The sequence below is a fragment of the Argiope bruennichi genome, chromosome 6 (assembly GCF_947563725.1).
Source record: "Argiope bruennichi chromosome 6, qqArgBrue1.1, whole genome shotgun sequence".
Lineage (NCBI taxonomy): Eukaryota > Metazoa > Arthropoda > Arachnida > Araneae > Araneidae > Argiope > Argiope bruennichi.
Genome location: NC_079156.1, coordinates 74,260,672 through 74,284,131, shown reverse-complemented (window position 1 = coordinate 74,284,131; position 23,460 = coordinate 74,260,672). Strand labels below are relative to the sequence as shown.

General features: G+C 31.5%; 1 protein-coding gene across 6 annotated transcripts; it reads right to left on the bottom strand.

Annotated features, from left to right (window-relative positions):
* Nucleotides 1-411: 411 nt before the first annotated feature.
* LOC129972277 (uncharacterized) lies at nt 412-23,091 on the bottom strand. Of its 6 annotated transcripts, none has more exons than XM_056086359.1 (6): nt 22,974-23,091; nt 15,835-15,880; nt 15,608-15,792; nt 12,933-13,139; nt 7,872-8,003; nt 412-1,626 (listed from the first exon to the last, which is right to left on the bottom strand). In XM_056086359.1, exons 2-6 carry the CDS (start codon nt 15,857-15,859, stop codon nt 1,516-1,518), a joined length of 660 nt encoding a protein of 219 aa, XP_055942334.1. In that variant the 5' UTR covers nt 15,860-15,880; nt 22,974-23,091; the 3' UTR covers nt 412-1,515. The 6 variants fall into 6 exon arrangements, with proteins under 6 accessions (XP_055942334.1, XP_055942335.1, XP_055942332.1 ...); XM_056086360.1 differs by lacking the exon at nt 22,974-23,091 and adding an exon at nt 22,928-22,945; XM_056086357.1 differs by having other exon boundaries at nt 15,608-15,880; nt 22,974-23,089.
* Nucleotides 23,092-23,460: the final 369 nt, after the last annotated feature.

Sequence of the window (23,460 nt, the reverse complement as noted above, 5' to 3'; positions counted from 1 at the left end):
TTTCAAACGATCAAAATTTTTTATTTGCGATATTGTACATTATGAGAGATGACTTTTTGTATTGTCCCATCATATGAATCCAACATATAACAAAACTCATCTTTGCTAAGTTTTACTTTCCGCTCAAATCACAATAATTTCTATATTTATTGTTCAACCTCAATTTATTCCTACAATCATACAATTTCTTTGCATATCATTATCGGTACACAATTTCTTTGTTGTTTGTGTTTATAATTTTATAAGAACCTTTTTTTTTAATTCCTTTTTGCCATTTCATATTGTGATAAAAAAAAATTGGTGAAACACTGTTCTAGAACAACATTTTTATTGCTTTAACATGTGATTTGATAAAAAAAAAAAATGGATTATCTTCGAGTCTTTTGTTCTTCCACATCGGCTACCGAAACAATCCATTTACTTAAATTGATTAATTTTTAGGATAGGAAAATACTTTCTCATTCTAAATTTGAAATTTTTACTTTTAAAGATCTTTATACCTAAAATGAAATTACAAATTTTCAAGTCATACTTGAAAAGCTGTAGATATGATCCAACGCGTAATTCATTAGCCACTAAATCAAAGCAACTACTTCAGTGCATCAGGTTGAATTTCAACACAACCGTTCAATGTGCTCGGAGGGAACTTTTCTGGCGTGTTTCTTAGTAACTACAACATGCGTAGAAAATAAGCAAACATAGCACGTCAGAAATGTGGTCCATTTCACACACTGAACAGTGGCGCGAGATTTCAACTGTACAACTTATGTTTTCTGGTATGCAGTATCTGCAGTTTTTAACTACAAAAGAAAATCCTCACATGAATAAAAAAAAATAATTGAAGCGACTGTCCAGACAGTGGACAGTCGCCGTGGATATATATTGTCCGGAGAATTTGTAACAGAAAACAAAAGCAGGCAGTGACTTGACACAATTTTTTTAAGGAAAAAAAAAACCTAAACAAATTGTTATTTAAATTATTTTTTACTTTAAAACAAAATAAAAAAAGATGTATTATCTCACACACATTATGTAAAAAAATAAATAAGTAAGTAAACCGTGATTTCGCTGACGGAGATCGATCTCATAGAGCTTTGAAAAAGTATCATAAAAACAAATTGTCTTATACTTATTATGTCTTTTTGGAGTTATTCGCTGTGAGATCGGCCTCTTTGCGAACTGTGTACATAAAAAAACGTAGAGGGTTGAGTTTCAATCGATCAAAATTTTTGATTTATGAAATTGTACATTGTAAGCGATGACTTCTTGTATTGTCCCATCATATGAATTCAACATATAACAAAACTCATCTTTGCTAAGTTTTACTTTCCGCTCAAATCACAATAATTTCTATATTTATTGTTCAACCTCAATTTATTCCTACAATCATACACCAAATATTTTTAATAGGAAAAAATAAAATCAAAAAATTCTTAATAAAAAAGAAAATTAATTTAAAATAGTTCTCTGATTTTCCGACTCAATTTTTTTCTTATGGATTTCACTCTAAATATTTCATACGCTGCTGCCAGGTTCTGAACTCTCTTGTTTTGCCACATTTTTGTGATGAATAAAAAACCATGCTGCACTGAGTCCATAAACGAGGAAGGCGAAGATGCCGAAAACCTGTAAAGAACGTAAAATTAATGTAAGGAATATAAAACTGTTCTGTTAAGTACAGAGGTTTATTCAAACAGAAGAAACAGATAAAAAAATGTTTATTTCTTACGAATGAATAGAAAGAGACACATAAAATGTGTCACAATGTTTTATACATCACTGTATAAAGGAAAGTTTAAAATGTTTTTTTCAGCATGAGTGCTATTCCGTGCGGGACATATATCGAATCGCAAACCCATTTCTTGCCATAAGTGAAGTAGCTGGTAATTGAACCTCGAACCTGGTGATTAAATTCAATCTTCTAGATCTTGAAGGGTAACCACACGAGGCTACTGCGCCGCGCCTAATTAAGGTATTCGGATTAAATTTGAATTATCGGCCAACCGCGACAGCAGTGGCTGGAGGGCTCCACTAAGGTTGAGTCCAAAGGGCCATCACCGGCCACAGCCCAATGCTTCCTGTGGGAAGCACGTCTCGTCATCGAAAGGAGGTAGTCGACTCCTACCATTTCTGTATCCACACGGGTGGCGAGAACCAATCACCATTCCGGAAGATTCTCTTCCTCATATGAGGTACCTCCTAGCTGGAGAGATCTTAATGAGTAACAGATACTTTTAAGTAAAGCCATAACATTGGTTGCTAATTTCCAAAGTATCTGCTTATGGACTTCTTATAGTTATAATCGAAAGTATTTCAGATATGCTCGACATTTTCATCTCACTTGAGAGACGACCAGTGCTTTTTCCTAAGCAAATACAACTAACTTCTATGAATTTCTTGCATAGCTGTAAATCTGTTAATGACGAGGCAGCTTTTTGATAAGTTTGGCAACGAAATGCACGTTGCAATGCAGCATTTGATTCACTTTTTACTTTATTGCATAGAGGTTGTTGTTTCTTATGGCACTTGCCACGCACAAGCCCGCTGTTCAAAGACAGCCGATTTAAGCCTAAGGGGGAATGCCTCTTATTTTTATCGTTGAGCCAACTTGGGCCAAAGGTATGATTTGAGTACTCACGCATCACTCATTCGCTTGCACAACCCCTTTTCACAGGAGGGTACATTCACACTTCTCACAGATAGAACAGGAAGAACAACCATGCCCAAACCGAGACTCGAACCCGGGACGCCCAGATCACGGGGAAGACACGCTACCCTTGTGCCAGGACGCCGGCGTAAGTAGGTATAGAGAAAATATTGTTATCGTCAAAAAATTTGAGCTCGAGATTTTTGACGAATTTCTACATTTCAGATATCCCTGTGTTTAAAAAACACATTTTTGGATATGACTGTCTGTCCTTCTATCAATATGTCTATGACAAACATAAATAAAAAAAATGCTTTGAGATAGACGGATAAAACTTGATGTAAGTGTAGATTTTCATCGATTTTATATGTCAATGAATATGTGAATGAATACGATTTTCTAATTTAAAGAAACAACTGATTTTTGCCCTCGTCTAAATTTCTTAATTACCTTTATTCATGCATTTTGTTAGAATTCAAGAAGTTAACCATTATATCATATCACTGGATCTCAAAATTGCACTAATGGATCTTCACTATTTGATTAACTAAAATAGTTTGTATACTAAAACTGATTATAAAATCTGTATGACGCCAAAAATATTTTCACAAAAAATAATGTCAATCTAAAATATTTTTTTAAAAAAAAGTATGGTTGTTTTCATGCGCGTTGATATTTCTTTCAGTGCATGCTGCATCTTGCACCACGAGAATAATTTATTTGAGCTTTACCTAAAATTTGGAATTATTGGAGAACCTTTTTAGTAACATCTGAAATTAAATTGTCTGTGAGTGCTATTACATTAAATTTTAAATCAAGGAAACATCAAGGAACCATTTACATATCAAACAACCTTTTAAAATTGGTGTTCTCTTAGGTAAAAAATTAATATCTTAAAGTATCTAACATTAACTTTATATTTCGATTAAATTCTGCTTTAATTTGTTGCCACTAATGTAATCTAAAGAATCATATGGAATAATTCAACTGGCAGTTCTTCAATTAAACACTTTGTTGTTGAGTTCTTCATCTACTACACGAATTTTAAGGTAACTCAAAATTGAAAACATCAAACTATTATTGATTTAAAAATTAAATTAAATCCTGAATCCATTTTTTAAATAAAATAATTCTGAATAATGATAAGAATATTTTAAAGTAATTTTTGACATAAATTCCAAAAAGATTTTTTTTCTTTCCGCTTTTTAATGAACGAATTTTGGAATTTATTATTTCAATGAAAATCGTCTGCTCTTTAGCTTTTTTTTAAACTGTCTTTATATCACGGTCATTTGAACGGAATTTGTAGAACTTGTTAGGAATTTTTTCCTTGAATTCATGCTTTCCTCGATATTTCGATACATCATTGACGGTTGAGAAACAGAATAAAGGTGAGTGGATGTTTTAAAGGAGTTAATGGTGCCAATGATAAAGTCATTAATAGTCATGTTACTACCGGCTTATGTTTATTTAGCTTTTTGTGTGTGTGTGTATCTGTCCTCTGATAATTTCGGTAAAAGTGAATTTTAGTGTGCCCTCCCCAAAAGCTCTCTCCCCAAAATTTCCTCGAATTTTCTCTAATAAAGCTATTATCCCATAGAACGCCTTGCATAGCACTGGCGTACAATAGTTAAGAAATATCAATGTTTGGCACGAATGTAGCCTTTTTAATGAATATACCGTGTCCTCTTTGGCAAGTTATTTAGTGATTAATCTCTGGCATACCGTAATTAGTATCTGAAAGTCGAATTTATCTTTTAAATGAGATTTTCCCCAAATGATTGAAACAAAAATTTGACGTAGAACTACAATAATTATCACAAAATCCTATACCAAATTTGATATATTTAAGTCATTGCGTTTTTCAGTTCAACGTTGGTAAAAGTAAATTATAGTGTGCCCCCTGCTGAGCCAACAATGCCAAATCGCCAATAAAGATGGCGGACAAAATAAACAAATACTTTCGTGGAAGAGTTGCGGTTACCATTTCCCGCCATATAATTAGGACTTTTTACTGATAAGTATTGTTTTATTTTTCCATTCTGTCGAAGGCACCGGGCAGAATTTTTTAACTTAAAAAACATCCTACGGCTTCGCTAGCAGTGGGAGAGGGAACCTAGTAGCTTCGCTAGCACATTGAACATAATTACTATGTGGATAACAGAAACAGTACATAACCAAAAGAAAGGAAAGAACGGAGAAAGAAGCAATCGGAACATTCTTCATACAAAATTTCAAACATCCTTTTCCCAACTTCATCAACTCGTAAAAAATATATTCCACTCACCCTTCATCCATTCTGCAGGTTCAAAATACTGTCTTCCATCACATTTACCCGACATCCATTCTTGCACAATTGCCGACATAACAAATTATGAAGGAAACCAACCGTTAGAACACCAAAAGAATTACGAGAATTGCAAAGAATTCCATTGCAGTTGTCTTTTAAAGTGAAAATGCAGACGATTTCGTAAATTAAGAATTCAGACGATTTTTTAAAGCGTATATGGACAATTAAAAATTGCAAAAGAATAAATATTTTCTGTTAGTATTTAGTAAATTAGTAAAAAAGAAAGAAGAAAATAATTAACTTTTAATTATAAGCTTAATTTTCTTTATTTAATAAACTTTTAATTATAATAAAGAACAAAATTAAAATCTTTAATCGGTATTTTTTTAATATTTTTAATTTAACATTTTCTATAATATAATTGTAGTTCATGTACATCTCAACCATTGCAAAACATAGTAAACAAAACAGCATTAGGGTTGCTAGAAGAGCGTTCCGATGGGTTGCCATATTGGCGACAAACTAGGGAGAACACTATTCTTCACTTCATCCATAATTTCTTCAGAATCCTTACTTTCTATGGTTTAAAGAAACTATGTTCCGGTTCTTGCAATTGGCGAAGCCGTAGGATGCTTATTCAAGGTAAAAAATAAAAAAAATACCATGTGCCCATTTGAAATGTCATAGGAATCAAGATCAGTTTTTAGTCTGCTTCATTTGTGTTACCATCAAAAAATTTTTTGTGTGTGCTAACCAATCTATTGTGTGCCCACTCAGACGCCTAGTGAAACCATACGATGTCTCTTTAAAGTAAAAAAATTCTGTCAGAACCCCCTTCAGATTCCATGACCACGACAATGAGCTCTGGTATAATATTCGATTGCCAATACATCCGGTAGGATGAAATTTTCACTTCCAGAATCCAATGAAATCAATGCCTTTAAAAGTTCAAAATGCAGACTTTGTAATGTAGAGCAAACCCAGCTAATCAAATATTTATATGATTATATTTTTTAATTCTCTGGTAAAACTGTCGGTTGTTGATTTTTTTAATGTCACTGCTTCAGTACAGTTTTTACTTTAGCTCCATCCTTTTTACCAAACACCTCAGTTTTATGTTGGCGACTTGGTATCCTTTGAGTTCGTAGGGGCCATATTACAATAAAGAGTAGTGTAAGTAGTGTATTTATACATGTTCTGGCTCACTATTCTAAATTTGCCTCCCTTTTCTCTAGTCATTGAAAAAATCTTATTTTTATTCTTAAATCGTTAAAAAGCTTTTTTTTTTGAAGAAGAAGAAATTTAATATGTTTATATACTATGAAAAAAATCTTATTCTTTTAAAGAAATTAGATTTATTCTATTCAATTTATTTTTTTAGTGAATTGTATGAATGAAATGAAATGAATGAATCTTTAAAAAAGAAGAATGAATCTTTAAAAAATCTTATCTTATTATGATTTTTAAAGAAATTAAATATGTTTGTATCCTAGTAAAAAATCTTATTTTTTTAAAAAAAATTAGATTTATTTCTAACTAATTTATTTTTTAAATAAACTTTATGAATAAAATGAAATGAAACACTATAATACTGCAGTTTTATAAGACAAATAATTTGGTTTAATTGATAAAAAAATAATATTGAAGATTTAAAAAAAATATTAAAAAATAAAAGTCAATGATAAAAAAAGTAAGATTGAAAAATATAAGAATTTTAATTTGGTCTCATTGATGAAAGATAATATTGAGAGATTCAATCATTTCATTTCATTCATTAAGTTTATTTAAAAAATAAATTTGTTAGATTATATCTTATTTTTGAACAAAATAAAAAATTTTAATAGGAATAATCAAATTTAATTTCTTCAAAAAAATATAAAAATTTTAGAATAAAAATAACATTTTTCTAATGACTAAAGAAAAGATAGACAAATTTAGAATAGTGAGCCAGAATATATATATATATATATATATATATATATATATATATATATATATATATATATATATATATATATATATATATATATATATACACTATACAATAGATTTCAATCCATATTTCACCCACGATTAAAAAATATATGTAGCCAAGTTCCAATGTTTGCACTCAAAAATAAATATTTTAAATATACATATAAAAATGATGAGACTAAGAATTTGATTTATTCGAAAGTCTTAGGGTAGCAATTATCTTATGGTCTTTAATTAAGACTGATAATACTAACGCCTTTTAAGGGATCGAATATAAGAATTCGAAAATTGCATAAATAGGCATTTTTCTTTTTTTTTCTCTTAACGATAAACCTAGGCGAATCCGCGGATACAAAACATGGTAAAGTTTTGAAAATATTTTATATCTGCTTGACAACAATATTTTTCATTAAATTTGTTCTATAAACACACGCGTTACGAGGAGATCAGATATTCATTCCGAGTACATGTTGAAATTGCTATAATTCAGAGTTCTTCTTTAAAATATAAAAACACATGAATCAATCCTGAAACGCTATCATGCCTATTGATATTTAGTAGTAATACATACTAAAAGTTGTATTAAAATGATGGGTAATTCTCGGTTTTAACGGCGACCATAAAGCGCCAAGAAAAAATGTCGCCAAATGATAAGAATATACTCAAATGCTTTATTATTTATCATGAAAAATTTTGAACGTGCGAATCACATGCTATATAGTTTGACAACTGTAATTGCCAAATTGGCGAGATTTTTTTCTTGGCGCGTTTTCGTCGCCGTTAAAATCGACAAGTACCAAATTATAAACAACAGAATCACGAAATAAGCTTCCAAAGACAAGAATAATAATTAAATCTACATATTATAATTGTTTTCAAGCAAACTGAAATTAATTTTATTTTAAGTATTTAAAACACATTAAATTAAATTAAATCTACTTCAGATTTAATTATACTTACCCCTCCGGCTAGAGTATTGTTGTAGCTTTCTTCTTGTTCATATTTTCCTTTATTTCTGTTTATAACATTGCTTGTCAGTGATACTGAGGACATGAAGTAAAGCACGGAATAAAATACATAGAAAGTAACTTCCTGTAAAGAAAAAAAAAACTCTTTTCGTAATTTTTATTTTTAATTTAAATTTCAAATGATAGGTTCCAAAACTGTAGATTTCTTTTCAAGTTTAAAAGAAAACCAGCGAGAATGGTCTCCCGGAAACTTTCTTGAATATTCTTTAATAAATTTGTCATGCCAAAGATCACCTTTCTGGGCATTATCGTACAATAGTTACTAAATATTAACTTTTGGCATGGATTTAGTATTTTTATTGAATTTGTTGTGTCATCCTTGGCGAGTTATTTGGCGATTAATCCTGGCATGCATTAATAATGTCCGAAAAAGAAGTTTGTGTTCTAGATATGGTTTTTCAACCGATTGAAATAAAAATTTGATAAAAAAAATTGCCCTGGTAGTCACCAAATCTCATACCAAATTAGATATATTTAAGTCATTGTGTTTCTTTAATTATCGAGTTTACATATTTCTGAAAGTACAGACCAACAGACAGTCAACCCATAGTTGGATTTAGCTCAAAATTTGCCAGATATATAAACTATAGATGTCAAATCTGTGTATTAAATCTGTGTAATCTATCTAGCCTTCATTTTGTAGTTATTGTGTTAATTCATATTCGAACAATTGGACAGACGGACTTCCTCTGAACAGATTATACTCTAAATTTGACAGAAATTGATAAATTTGGTGTAAAGACCATATATCAATTTTCAACCGTCTAGCACAAAGTAGTTTTGATTTATCGTTGTCACAGACAAACAGACAGACGGACATTTCCCAAAAAATGTATTTTTCGAACACAGGGAGGTCTAAAATCTTAAGTATTACAATACTTTCTCTATACTACGTATACGAAAAAGTAAAACAAAAACTTTATTAAATATGTGTTAATTCTTTTATCTAATTACATACTAAGATATGGTTAAATAAGCTTAAATTTTCTTCTTTTTTTAAAAAAATCATAACTCACCAAATGTGCATAATAATCCATAAGATCTCAAATGTATCCCTACAAAACGATAAATGAATATTTTTCAAGCAGAGCTTTGTTTCTTGCTACTAACAAAATTACATAATTTTGGTGAGCATGTTCCTTTGGCGAACTTTTCTCAAATTTGGCGACAAAACCTTTAGACTTAACCTTAATCTTAAATATAACTCACGATTGCTACTAATGGAAGACCAATCATTAAACAAACTATCTCTACGTACTATTTATAATTAATTAATATATGATAATTGCTATGTGATGCTGACAATTTATTTAGTTAAAGTAATAATTAACATGTCTTTCTTTTTAAATACGTATGCTAACATAATACTCCATTTCTTCAATTATGCTTTATAATAAGTTGAAGAAAATCATATATTTATTATGAATCGTTTTCTATAGATCGATTGCTTCCAAAATTTGATAAAATTTAATAATATTGATGTGAATACCATATATAAAATTTCCTTTTTCTAATTCAAAACATTTTTGAAATGGCTTACTCCCATTTATGTGGATAGATATCCTGTCCTTTTGATGATTTTTTTTTGGATTTGGATTTTTTTTTTTTTTTTTTTTTTTTTTTTTTTTTTGATTTTATTGGAACAAGGGCCATGGTGTTGACTATGCTGCGCCAAACTGTATTTTTTAGGATTAAAATATAGATATTTCAGATATAGAAAGCAATGTAAAAACATTTGAAAAAGATGAAGAATACTTAAATATGGAGATAAAAACTTACTGATTTCAAAAAAGCATGTGGTGTTTTGATAAGTAGAAGAGATAATGTGAAGTTTCTAAAATAATCTAACGTTGAGTACTAAAATTTGTCCATTAATTGAGAATATGGTAAACATACATGATGCAATTGCATTGAGAGCAAGAATATTGGTGCCTCTTCTCCAAAAAATAGATGGCGATAGGTGAATCTAGTGTGACGCATGCGCAAACGGGTTCAGATAGTGTCTGTTTTTCTATTTGGAAGACATGGCCAAGGTTCAACACAAAGTTTAACATTATGAAGCTTGTTTTCTGTTAACAGACCCTATTACGCCTGCCATTTTGAGAAGTAGAGCAAAGTTATGTGTTTTTTTTTTAATCACTCACAGGGATACTAATATTTGTTGCAGTAGTAGCCAATTTGGCGGCACTGTCCGCCTTCTCTTTGCCCCCAATACTTCCATGAAAAGGCTCCCAACATAGATAAATAGTAAATCCCCGAGGGTAAAGTCTATTAAAAAGCTTTAAAATCTTAAAAACCACAGGGTGATTTTCTGGAATGAAGATGAGATGATTGTAGAGACTGTACAACACTTAATGAATCAGTGTAAATTATATATTTCTCTTGTAGATTGTGGGACATTTTTTTCTAGGGCAAATAAAACAGCAGTTATCTCCGCTGTGAAAACTGAACAGGAAAGGTGGATTTTAAACGAAAAGCTGCATTTGGGAAAATAACAGCAAATGAGACATTATCAGATGTTTTTGATCCATCTGTGTATATTGCAATATAATCATTATAGTGATGCCCATGTTCATAAAAAAAATGTCTATAAATAGAATCTGAAGTGTCAGATTTAGTAAACCCTTCAAATGGATTTAGATATTGTATATTGGGAATTATCCATGGAAGAAAAAGTATTGTCCAGTTGGAGTGTTGCATGCAGGTGAAGTAGATTTAGGTCCATGAGAGTGTTATGAATTCTAGTAAAATAAACAGGTATAAAAAAAATTCCTCGCTTCCTATATTCTAATTAAGAATGGCCGGAGTTTAAAATTATGAAAAGGATGTTGTGTATTTGATTCAGTTCTAAAATAATAGTGCAGAGATAGTATTTCTCGCCTAAATTCAAGGGAAGTCTCAAAGCAATCAACATATAGGCACTGAACTGGAGAGGTCCTAAAGGCTCCTGAACACAGTCTGAGAGCATTACGGTGAAAAGGGTCTAATTTCTGTAAAACTGTTTTTCTGATTGACCCTTAAATAACACAGCCATAATCCATCTTAGATAGAACGAGAGCTTTGTATATTTGAAGCATGGATGGTCGATCTGCTCCCCAAGCCGTAGTAGACAAAACTTTCAGTATGCCCTTTTGATGATAGGTGAAAATTCTTTTACATATCTACAATTATGACACGCCGGCGTTCTGGCGTAGGGGTTGCGCGTCTTCCCCGTGATCTGGATGTCCTGGGTTCGAGTACCGGTTTAGGCATGGTTGTTCTTCCGGTGTTCTATATGTGAATGTTCCCTCCTGTAAAAAGAGGTTGTGCAAGCGAAAGAGTGATGCATGAATAGAAAAGTCGTACTCTTGGCTCTAGTTGGCGTTACTATAAAAACAAGAGACCCTTTCCCCACCGGCTTAAAATCGCTGTCTTCGTAACAGCGGGCTTGTCTATGGCAAGTGCCATAAGAAACGACAACAACAATTATGATATAAAAACAAACAATTAGCATCCGTCTATCTTGTTGCAATTTTGAAACAGTTTGAATCTAGGCTTATTTTGTATTATTTCTAGTAACAGATTAGTTGTGTTTTTATGATACAAGGATGGGTACCAGTTAAGCTACGCCAAAAGAATGTTAATTTAAAGTACAAATCTCAAATCAGCAGGAATGATCCAAAACTTTCTCGAATACATTTTTCATGCCAGAATAAAATGCCTTACATGGCACTGGCGTATAATAATTACAAAATATTAACTTTAGGCGTTAATGTAGGAATTTTACTCAATATATCGTGTGCTATCCTTGGCGAGTTTTTCGGCGATTAATCCCTGGCGTGCTGTTAATACTGTCCGAAAATCGTAATTATGTTTTAAACATGTTTTTCTCACCCGATTGAAACAAAATTGACACAAAACCTGCACTTGTCATAAATTTTCATACCAAATTTGATATATTTAAGTTATTGCGTTTACTTATTTCTGAAAGTACAGACTTATAACCGGTAGTTGGATTTGACTCAAAATTTATAGGTGTCCACACTACAGATGATAAATGCATGTGCCAAATTTCATCTATCCAGCTCTCTTCGTTTTGTGATTATCGGATTAACTTATATTCGAAGGACCGGAAAGGGTTTCCTTTTGATTAGACTTCACTCAAAATTTGATAGAAATCTTCAAATGTGGTATAAAGACCGTATACCAAATTTCAACTATATAGCTTACAATGCTTTTGCGTTATTTTTCTCACAAACAGACAGACGGACATTTTCCAAAAATGTGTTTTTCGAACTCTGGGAGATCTGAAACGTGGTTACTTTACTTTTGGTTAAAAATTAACTTTTAAACAAATTTTATTAACTCTTTCTATTTTTGTAATGAAATTCGACCAATTTTACATTCCATCACCTTCTTTACTATCATGTTTTCGCCACTGTTAAATTTTTATTATTGAAAATATTGCTTTCCTTGGGCATGAGTTCTAAGCCTGAATGTTTATTCCTGGTCTTAAACAGTATAATGTATATTTTTTAATCTCCGCGTTTAGCAAATCTACGATTTTGATTTAATAACAAAGCGGTGTTTTTCTCAATTTTTATAGATTTTTATACGGTCTGAGTAAGTTACCGATTCCCTTTTCTATCGAAAGGAGAGATTCTCGTGAGAAAAATCAGATAATAACACAAAAAAAAAATCCCCAAAAAGGATATTTGTAAGAATTTCGAATCGTAATAATAAAAGCCAAGATAAAAAAGAATTTCTATTGTAACTGTAGGAGAAAAAAAGGTATTCTAAAATTTCAAGAAACATACCAGTCAGGAAAGAAGAAATGGAATTTAGCTACTAGCTAAGGGATCGGGCGACACGGGAAAAAGTGAACGACTCTATTATTAAATTTTTGTCAAAAAAAAAAATATTTTATTAAGCAAGCAGACTTGAAAATATTTTAACTCTCAACAACGCCGTGATTATCAATCAGTTTCAATATAGATGTATATGAGCAACTTACATATGAGGTACTCCACAGCCTGCTCTCCGTTTTCTTCGACAGCAAGCAACAAACCATCAACAGTGTGGAATGTAAGAAGGCGCTAGTCGAGACGGCAAACAAGAATGTGTCACTAGATTTGCAGTAAAACCCGGTGACACGTGTTTCTACATACGGCTGCATTTGACAAGCCGACGCTATCAATGACATTACAAACATACTCAGGATCTATAAGTGATAAAACGGATTAAACTGTAATAATTTCAGAATCTCTTTTCATTGTAAATATGGCAAAGAATAAATAACACAATGTTCATTATAACTAAGGAGAGATCTCAAAAATTCTACTGCAGCATTGAACCAATTAACTTGATTGTAATTTTTATTATAACTCAAATGTGCAGAAAGTTGTCTCATTCGAACTTTATATTAAACTTTAAAAATGTCAAAGAATCGGAGAAGGAAAACAAATCCTGATGCTAAGAGCAAATTTTAAATGAGATTTTTACGTGCACTAGATCTAAGTTTAGTTTAGTTTAGTTACATTAACGTCCCGTTTGAAGCAACACTAGGGCTATTTTGGGACGGACCTCGTAATTTTGAACCTCGGTCAGATGACGAGGACGACACCTGAGCTGGCACCCCCCTCTCCACACCACATCACACCAGTGGTAGGACGTTTGGTCAGGACGGATTTAACGTGCAACTGACCCCCTGATACGACGGTTCTTCGGTGGAATCGGGTCTCGAACCTGAAACCCTCCGGTTCCGAAGCCGAGACCTTACCACCAGGAAACCGCGTCCCGCACTAGATCTAAACTCTATCGTTATTTCTTTAAACGAACGTTTCCTTATAAGACACGGGCGGCAGTGGCCTGGTGGTAAGGTCCCGGCTTCGGAAAGTACCTTCCGAAGTACCGTCGTGTAAGCGGGTCTAGTGTAGGTTAAATCTGTCCGGGTCAAACATCCTCCTGCTGGTGTAGTGTGGAGAGGTAGGTGCCAGCTCAAGTGTCGCCCTCATCGTCTGACCGCGGTTCAAAATTACGAAGTCCGTTCTAAAATAGCCTTAGTATAACTTTAAAACAAAACGTTAATATAACTAAACTAAATCCGCATAGGGCTCACTCGCCACACTCACAGGCATCTAATTCATGATGAAAAAGCAGCGACGTGTTCCACTTGTTAGCTGGACTTTACAGTGTATTACATTTTAGTCGAATGACCTGCTTTTAATTTTCATCGTATTCGTTTCTTCTATTCATTGTTTTTAACTTTACCAGACTTGGAGAGAGAATTACCAACCGAATATTTTCACCGTTATAAAAGCTATTCAATTCTATATTCACATATAGATTAATTTATGATTGTTATATATTTTTAATCTATTTAATCACCGTTTTCGCATTCTCCTGTTTTTGAATATTTTTTTTCCATCAACTAAAATTTCAAAAATTTATATCTTTCATATTGAAATTATCATATTTCATGCATGGTGTGTTTTTATTTTACTTTTTTTAATCGTATATTCTTATAATCCTATCATTTTCTTGGCGCAGCATGGCCATATATGGTTCTTGCGCCAATAAACACAACAAACCAACCAACCGAATGTTTCAATGTATATACAGTGGCTCAAGCAATCGAGAGTACGCCTTACTTTTACTTGATAAATCCGACTTTCAATGTAAATAACACATTACCGAGAAGTGCAAACAAGTTTTCATTTTAACATATAACAAATGATTTAATTTAAAGTAAAAACAAAGAACAATCAACGAAAAACTTCTAAATTGAAACGTTTCAAAAGCATTTTAAATAAACACACGCACATTTTTGCCTAAAAAAATTGAGAATAAACCAATTAAATTTTGTAATATCTCGCATAGAAAGAAAGTGCCGATATTTAGCTGCATGTCTTTTGCATCGTAAACAAAAATTTCGGACTCTATATGAAGTCACTGAATCACGCACCTGTCTTGCAATTTTAGCATAGAAAAGACCACATACATTTAACGCAATAATCTTAGTTCTCTTTCTAGATGTCCAATCTATTCTTTTATTTGATGTCAATGCTTCTTGATTAAATATTAGAAATACCTACAAAAACTCCAACTAAATATTAAAAAGTTTAACAAAATTTATAACTTAATTTGATTGCATAAAAAACAGTCCTCTTTCTACAGAACAACGCCCAATAATGACCTGTTCTAACATGATGTCAGCTTCTGCTAGCAGTGATTAACATTTGATTGGTTCCCAGAACAAGAATAGTGATTTGTCAGGAAAGTTAGAAATTACAATCCATTTCATCTTTTGTTTGTTATTCCGATTAAAGAAAAATAACTTTTTTTATGTTGCAAATATTTGAATTTTGCTTTTTGTATTGAAATCAGCATTAAATTTTCTTTAAAATGATATGTGATAGTTTACATTTTGTGAAATGTGGCATTTTCTATAAGCATACAAAGTTAAAAAGCATAACGATTAACAAATTTTCAAATACCATCTTTAACCATCTTTCTACAAGTACCCTATATTGCTTCTGTGCATGTGCTTACCATCAAATATTCAATAAGCTGGATTTCTCAAATGTGATAATTTAAAATAATTGCACATCTCTTTGAAAAATTCAGTTGCAGCATGAACAAACACCGCTCTCTATTCAGTGCTGTTTGACAGTCAATTACTTAACTTACCACTTCAATAATGTTAAGGATCCCTCTAATTTGTTGAAAGTATCTTGGATTCCAGTCGAAGACATCTTTAAAAGTCCACGTAAGGAATTCCCTGGCGCGCTCTGCAACTTCCGCTCCAACCACTGGCAATGAACTTTCATCTTTCTTCGGTTCTCGTTGGAAACTTGCGGTCTGTGAAGGAGGGGTCTTCGATTCTCGTTGGAAACTTGCGTTCTGTGAAGGAGGGGGTGGTGGTGTGTGCTCCTGCGACATCACCAAGCAAATGAGCAGAAACTAGAAAAGAAAATAGATATTACTCTACGAAAATTTTTTAGTATATGAAAAGCTTCTTGAGAAGGTTATTGGAGAACTTATTGCTTTTTTGTTGGCTCAAGGATAGCCAAAATGTATGCCAAATACATTAACCATATGAGATGAAATGTTGTAATGTTCGCCACTATGTATCGTAAGAATAAGTTCGTACGGATGTTATACTTGATACATTTGCGGAAGTTTTATTGAACTAAAAGCACGGTTTCAAGTTAAAAATTGGTGCAATGATGACAAGTGCTGCATCTTGTTCCAAAAAGTCCTCAAATAAATTTAATGAAAAACCGGAATAGTCTTTTTGCATGCAATATACGTATTGATCATTATAACTGAAGAACACCATGAAGGATGAAATGATACAACCTCATTATTTTTTAGGGATGCAGAGCACGGTAAAAGATGAAAATTAATAGTGATGTTATAACATGCATACAGTATCAAGAAGCTTAAGTCAATCAGAAAAAAATCAAAATTAAAGTTTTAATACATATTTTCAAGCAGAAATTTGTATTGTTTGACTGTTTATCCTTGCAGAATTATCCTTGCATCAAAAGAAAAGCTTCATATCAGTTTCGTGATGGACTTATAATCGCAATACATGGGATATATGCATCTTATCATAGTTAACGAATCTCTGAATGAGTACTAGATAATAGTGTTTGCCAGAATTAACTACAAATCAGTCAATGATGCTGATAATAATGCTTGAACTTTTTTCTTGATTGAAATCCTGTGAACACAAAATGTCCGAAAAAAATGTTACAATACTTTCACAATATAGCTCGGCATTCAAAGTATCGAACAGCATCGGGGAGATATTGTATAATGTCATGTATTAATAGAAAATCTTATGAAACGTGACCCTTAAACATTCCGCCAATATAAGTACCCAAATCCCACCAATTTGGAAAAATAAACAATCAAATAGAATAGTGCATTAGTAAATTTTCGATGATAACTTAACTGATGATGTTTCCCTAAATAGCCTTTTTTTGCATTGACGATTTGACATTGTTGGCAATTTGAAGGGACACACTAAAATATATTTCAATCCTTTTGAGGGTGACCGGGCTGGAGGATATACGAAAAATGTTCAATAAAATTTTAGCCCAAATTACTATGCGTCCGTTTCAACAGAAAGAGTTTAAGAAAATAATTTTCAATCAAGCCATCAAGACAAAAACTGTTAACCGTTTTTCTCATTCAATCTATTTCCATTCTATATTTAAAAAAAAAATGGGATGCGAGTTAGTATGCGAATTACATATTTACATAGAATAAGAATTCTTGGCCATAGATTTAATGAAAAAAAAAGGAATCCTCATAATCTTGTACAATCCTAACTGATTTGTAGTATTATGGCATCAGAAGTTGAAGTCATATTTTTAGATGGGTTGAAATCTAGTTTAGGATACCCCTTCGCCTCGCCAAGGATGCCAACAATACCAGATAGCCAATCAACAAGGTCGACAAAAAAACAATACTGAAAACAATTATTGCTAGTCATCATCAATTTTTTAATTTAATATTTTGGGCATGTTTAGTGAAATGAAAGGATGCTCTAAACTATATATTAACCTTTGATTTACTAAGCATGATGGTCCCTCGAGGGGGCACCTCGAAATGAGGATGAGATGTTTCCGGCATGGTGGTTGGATCTCGCCACCCTGGAGGGTACACTAATAGGTGGGGGATCTGGCTCCTCCCATCGATGACGGGACGTACTTCCTTCGGGGAGGGTTGTACCGTGGCCGGTGATGGCCTTTAGGACTCAACCACAGTTCCCGTCAATTGCTGTTGCGGCGGTCCGGTCATTCAGTTTTATGGTTTAAATCCGTGTGCCTTCGGGCGGGTCGGAGAGTTAGATGGTTGACTTTCTAAGCATGATAAAGTCATAATTAAGAATCGAAGCTCTGTTTTCAATCATCAGAGACTTGTCCACGTTTATCTCTATACTATAAGACATGTTCGCAATGACGCAATGACAGAAATTAAAATATTGTGGATTTTGACTGTTGTGGCCTTACAAATAAATAGACACTACGCAGCTCATTCTGCGATCCCTCAATCAGCCATTTGAAGATTGACCATCTAGGCTAAAATTTGAAGTCATTAATTGCATATGATAAGGCCAATTTTTTTTTTTCAAAAATCACAATCATTGAAGACTTCCACAGCTTATCTAAAAGTCATCTTTTCGCTCTTTCTATGTATCCTTACAATCGTGGAACAAGAAAAGCCATTTTATCAAATATTTTAGAAATTGAATGATCTTTGTCTCGAATATGTCATGCCCTTCATCAACTATTCTAATAGTGAGTTTTAACTATTAAGCTTATATAGCCAGTTCTAAGTCTAACACAAACCAGATTACATTAAAAATACGGTATTCGTTCATTTGCAATCAGAAATGAAGAAAGAGCAACATGATACTTACATAAAATTGTTAGTTCTTAATTACCACTTCAACTTAGTTCAATGTCCACTAGATGTATAATAACATAACTTCATTAATAACATATTATTTTGAAATTATATATTTTTTCCTCCATGCAAAGAATTTCTGAATTCAAGCCAAACAAAACTTTTCAGTATTAAAAAAAAAACTAAAAATTATTTCATCAAACATGAACATTTCACTGCCTTCAAATTTTGTCACGGGTGAAATATGGCAGAATTTTAAATCAGGATTCTTAATTTAAAGCAAATGTTAGTAATGTAATTTAAAAACAGAATTTATGATAATCTGCACTAAAAACTATGCTGAAATCTAAGACTAAATGTGTTTTGGAATGAATGCCAAAGTTTATTTAGCTTTAAATTTAAACTTAATTAAATTTAAAATATATGTTTGACGTTCAGAATGAAAAATTACTTGCCTCGTTAATTTCAAAATCAGCTTCCTAAAAATTTGGATGGCATTTACAGTTAAAATATTTAAAGACTTCATCCGAGTAATTTGAACATGACGAATACACAAATTTCATATTTTTATTTCTTTATAATATTTTGTAAACATATCACTTTTAGTTCCCTGAATGAATTTAAAACTGCGTCACGTGTTTTTAACCTCAAGAGTATTTTTTTTATTTCATGGTGCAAATCAGTTACGATGACTACATTATTTGATTTTACGAATAATGTGTAATGATGAAATTTTAAATTCACTCTATTGTTAAATAAATATCTCTTTCGTTAGTCAGTTCCCAAAATTTTCTTATAAATATATTAGAAAAGATTTGAGGTCTTCACCATTGCTCATAAAAGTTTTCCCGGAAAGTAATTAATGTATTTTTATTCTCTCTATATATTTTATCTTCATCATTTGTTGCCACTCATCATTAAGTTTTGTATTTCCTGTTTCTTTAATTCTACTCTTAGCTTATTCCAACTTGGAATCTGGCAAGTTCTTTTTAGTTTAGGTTACGGAAAAAATTGGAATAAGATTTGTTCTTTTGATGTGATTACGTTAACTTACGCTTTTTAATAGTATTTATATAAGTTTTCATCAATATTATGTACGTATTCTATGCAGAATAACTTTCTCTACTGTAAATAGCCTCATTATCTCTGTGCCGTGTTGTGAAAATAAATATATTTAAAACGAAAGGAGAGTTTGCATTGAATCATAATATCATTAACTTTCATTGTTTTTTTACATTATCGTATACATAGTATAAAAAAAGTATATTAATCGTCAAAAAAAATTCAAATTTGAGGTTTTGACGAATCTCCATGTTTTAGACCTCTCTGAGTTGGAAAAACACATTTTTGGATAATGTCCAAAATGTGTGTGACAAAGATAACTCAAAACCGATTTGAGCTAGAACGATGATATTTGGTCTTTACACCATATTTAAAGATTTCCATCAAATTTTGAAAAAATCTGTTCAAAGGAAGTCCTTCTGTCCGGCAGTTTGAATATAAGTTAACTCGACAGTTACAAAATGGAGAGAGCTAGATAGATAAAATTCTGCACATAGATTTAACTTCTATATTATAGAAATCTATCAAATTTTGAGACAAATCCATCTAAAGTTTGGCTGTCCGTCAGTCTGTACTTTCATAAGCATGTAATCGCGATAGTTCAAAAATGCAGGGACTTAAATTTGGTATGGATTTTGTGACTATAAGTGAAGTTTTGTGTCAAATTTTTGTTTCAATCGGGTGAGAAAAACGTGTCTGAAATACAAATTCGATTCTTGGATACTATTCACTGCATGCCAGGGATTAATCGCCAAGGAAGATACGATAAATCCGGTAAAAATGCTAAATTCTCGCCAAAAGTAAATATTTCGTAACTATTGTAGGTCAATGCCATGTAAAGAGTTCTCCGGCATAGAAAATTCAATAGAGCGTTTGCGAATGCTATTACCAGAATGTACCGCTTCTTCATGTGTGTGTCTATTCCGAAAATCCATTGGTCCAAAATTCCTTCTTTTTATATTTTCTTTTATACAAAGTATAGAGAAAGTATTGTAATCGTCAAAAAATTCGAACTCGAGAATTCGACGAATCTGCACATTTCAGACTTCCGTAAGTTCTAAAAGCACAATACTTTGTTTATCTATCTCTAAACAAAACAAAACAAAAAAAAACTTAAACTGCTTGAAAAAAAAACTTAAGCTTAAACTTAAACTTAAACTTTAAACTGCTTAAAACGGATAAAACTTGGTATATGGACTTTATAATAATAATTTGAGGGCTTCTGTCAAACTTTAAACGAAATACATTCAGCGGAAGACAGTCTGTTCGGATAGAAGTGAATTTAATAACTACAAAACTTAAAGAGATAAAATTTGTTATACCTATTTAGAATCTAAAATGTACCTTCTTATCAATATGTGACCCAAATCTATCAAAGGATTGACCACCTATCGGTCATTACTTTTGCATGCATGTAAATACAATAAATTGAGAAACACAATGACTTAAATCATGAAAAGTTAGCATGATCTTCCGATTATGATTGTAGTTCTGCGTCAAATTTTGATTTTAATAAGTAGAGAGGCAGGCGTATAATTTAATTTACATATTCGATTTTTCTGTGCTTTTCCATTGACTGCAGCCCAGCGCTAAAAAATGTCAAAGGTTGTATGCTAAATGTATATAGCTAATATGTTCTAGCTAAAAGTTCTAGTTAAAGCAAATATTTTCATTTATAACTATTGTTCGCCAATAATATATAATTAGTAATACACAAATACATTTATTAAAGAATATGCTATAAAATTTCTGGGAATACTACACTACGCCCGTTGGTATACCAACTTGCTGTAATATAATAAAGAATGGGTCTTGTGAAAAAAAATATCTTGGAACTTCAAGATAAAATACACCGTTTTCGCTTCATAGAGACACCGCTTTAAATATGTTGGTGTCATTCAAGTAAAATGTCCATCGAGCTTCCCAGATTTAAATCCCAGTAAAACAGAGCAGGATGTTTTGAGGAGAGATCTCTCCAAACAATTACATCCTTCGATAAATATAAATCATCTAAGTAAAATGCTGATTCTGCATTGTGTATATCTATTCCAAGAAATACTGAGTAAGTGAAACAGATTCCAGGAGCTTTTATAGGTAAGTAAAGTCGTATCTCTCTCTGTGGAATATTTATTCACTTTCTTACTTGATTTTTGAACCATTTTTGTCAAAAAAGTCATTTTTTCAGTAAAGCTTTTTTTTTTTTTTTTAATTTTATACTAACAGTATCTGTATTTCCAATTTTTGTGACAACCTATCTTCAATGATTTTTGCATATATTGTATATAAGTAATTGTAGTATGATTTCCATCTTTATTGGTAATTAGAAAATAAAATGAATATTTTTTGAAAAATAGCATAAATGAATATATATTTCAAATATCATAATTAGCATCCTATTTCAGAAACGTCTGTATTGTACAATCCCAATTTTCGCACCTAATAATATTTATTAACAACCGGAGAAACATATGCTAAATATTAATGAATTGTTGAAAGCATATTCTAAGATTTATATCTTAGACCAAATTATAACTTTTATAAATTTTAAAGCTAATAAAATGTTAAGATAAATATTATTTTCAAAAACTAAATATAATTTCAAAATATTTCATCGGCATTTCTGAACATATAATTGTCATTCATTATATTCGATGAAAATATTTGCTTAATAATATAAATCAAAAGATAAAAGTATATCTTTAAATGGTGTTTGTTTAAATTGAAAAGTCCCATTTTCTATTGATTCCCTTACTGTCATTCCTTCTGGAGTTTAAAATATTTCATTATATCTATATACAAGAAAAAGATATTGAAAGAGAGTGCAAAGAATAATTTTCATTGCATTCTCAATTATTACCTGTTCAATACTGAATGCTTGCTGAATGAAAAAACTATTTTTAGGTGCATCAAATTTCACTTTACGAAATTATCTGGGAAAACATAAAAATGATTCTAAACTAAAATGAGCAAAACCAAGGAGATTATCATTTCGAATTCTTATAAAACATTCGATGTTGATTATTAATGCAGTTATTCATGTTATTTACAAATTAAACTTAGATTTAAAAATATCGTAAAAAGTAGACATTTGTACATGAATATCTTAAAAATTATTTATTAAATAGTGATAAAACTTTCAAATGGAAATTGCTTTTATTATTATACAAATAAACAGACGTCTCATTTTTTCTATCAAATAATAACTTTCTAACATATAAAAATTACTAATATTTTTGTGTTTCAATGCAAACAATCCTGTGATGTTTTTATTATCGCAATCATTTGCTTTAAAATGAATGTTACATTATGTCTATTGCCTTAAAATTACCATAATTTTAAAAATTGTAATTTTAGTAGATCAACAAAATATTTTTACTCTGAAAATCACGACAAAAATGCCATGCATTTACCCGATCTTGACTAAACATGATTATCATTCTAATCTTTAATACATTAACATTTTGCATTTTAGTCCAAAATATTCTAGTAATGAAATGTTTACAAACAAACATGGATTGTACATACCAGTTACGAGCTGTAGATACATAAATTAAGCCTAAAACATACTCACCAGAAGAGGATTAGCAACCTTGGGCCCCTTCCGCTTTCACGTCAGCCCTGATATCTTTTCACAGCAGTTTCTACGACAGCTTCCGCTACCTTATCATATATCTTAAATGACATTTTTTCACAGGATTGCGGCAGTTTTTCATAACTACATCTCTCAATGCCGTCAACAGAAGGCATATGCAAAAGTATTATTCATATTTGATAAGAGAAAGGAAACGCTTAAATAGTTTAGTAGCCGCCGTAAAGCTTGATTGCTGTATAATTAATGCAAAGTTCAATATCTGAAGCTCTAATAATGCATTATAACTTGTCAGATACATTTCATTACTCTGTTTCTCTCCTTCGTATCTCATAGGCAATGTAGACATACAATGTAGACTACATACATGCAATGGTGGATTTAGGCATTTTGAGACCCTAGTCAGTGAGCGTTATTAAAATCTTCTGGTAATATATTAGTCCATTTAGTTTCACATTTCTACACATTT

What these genes read in the sequence shown, in the direction of transcription:
- LOC129972277 (XM_056086355.1), bottom strand. Translation starts at nt 17,563, where the DNA reads ATGCCGGAAACATCTCATCCTCATTTCGAGGTGCCCCCTCGAGGGACC. An exon ending in TCCTTAACATTATTGAAGTG is followed by an intron (nt 13,140 to 15,607) that starts GTAAGTTAAGTA and finishes TATCACTTATAG; the next exon opens with ATCCTGAGTATGTTTGTAAT. An exon ending in GGCTGTGGAGTACCTCATAT is followed by an intron (nt 8,004 to 12,932) that starts GTAAGTTGCTCA and finishes TTTTCTTTACAG; the next exon opens with GAAGTTACTTTCTATGTATT.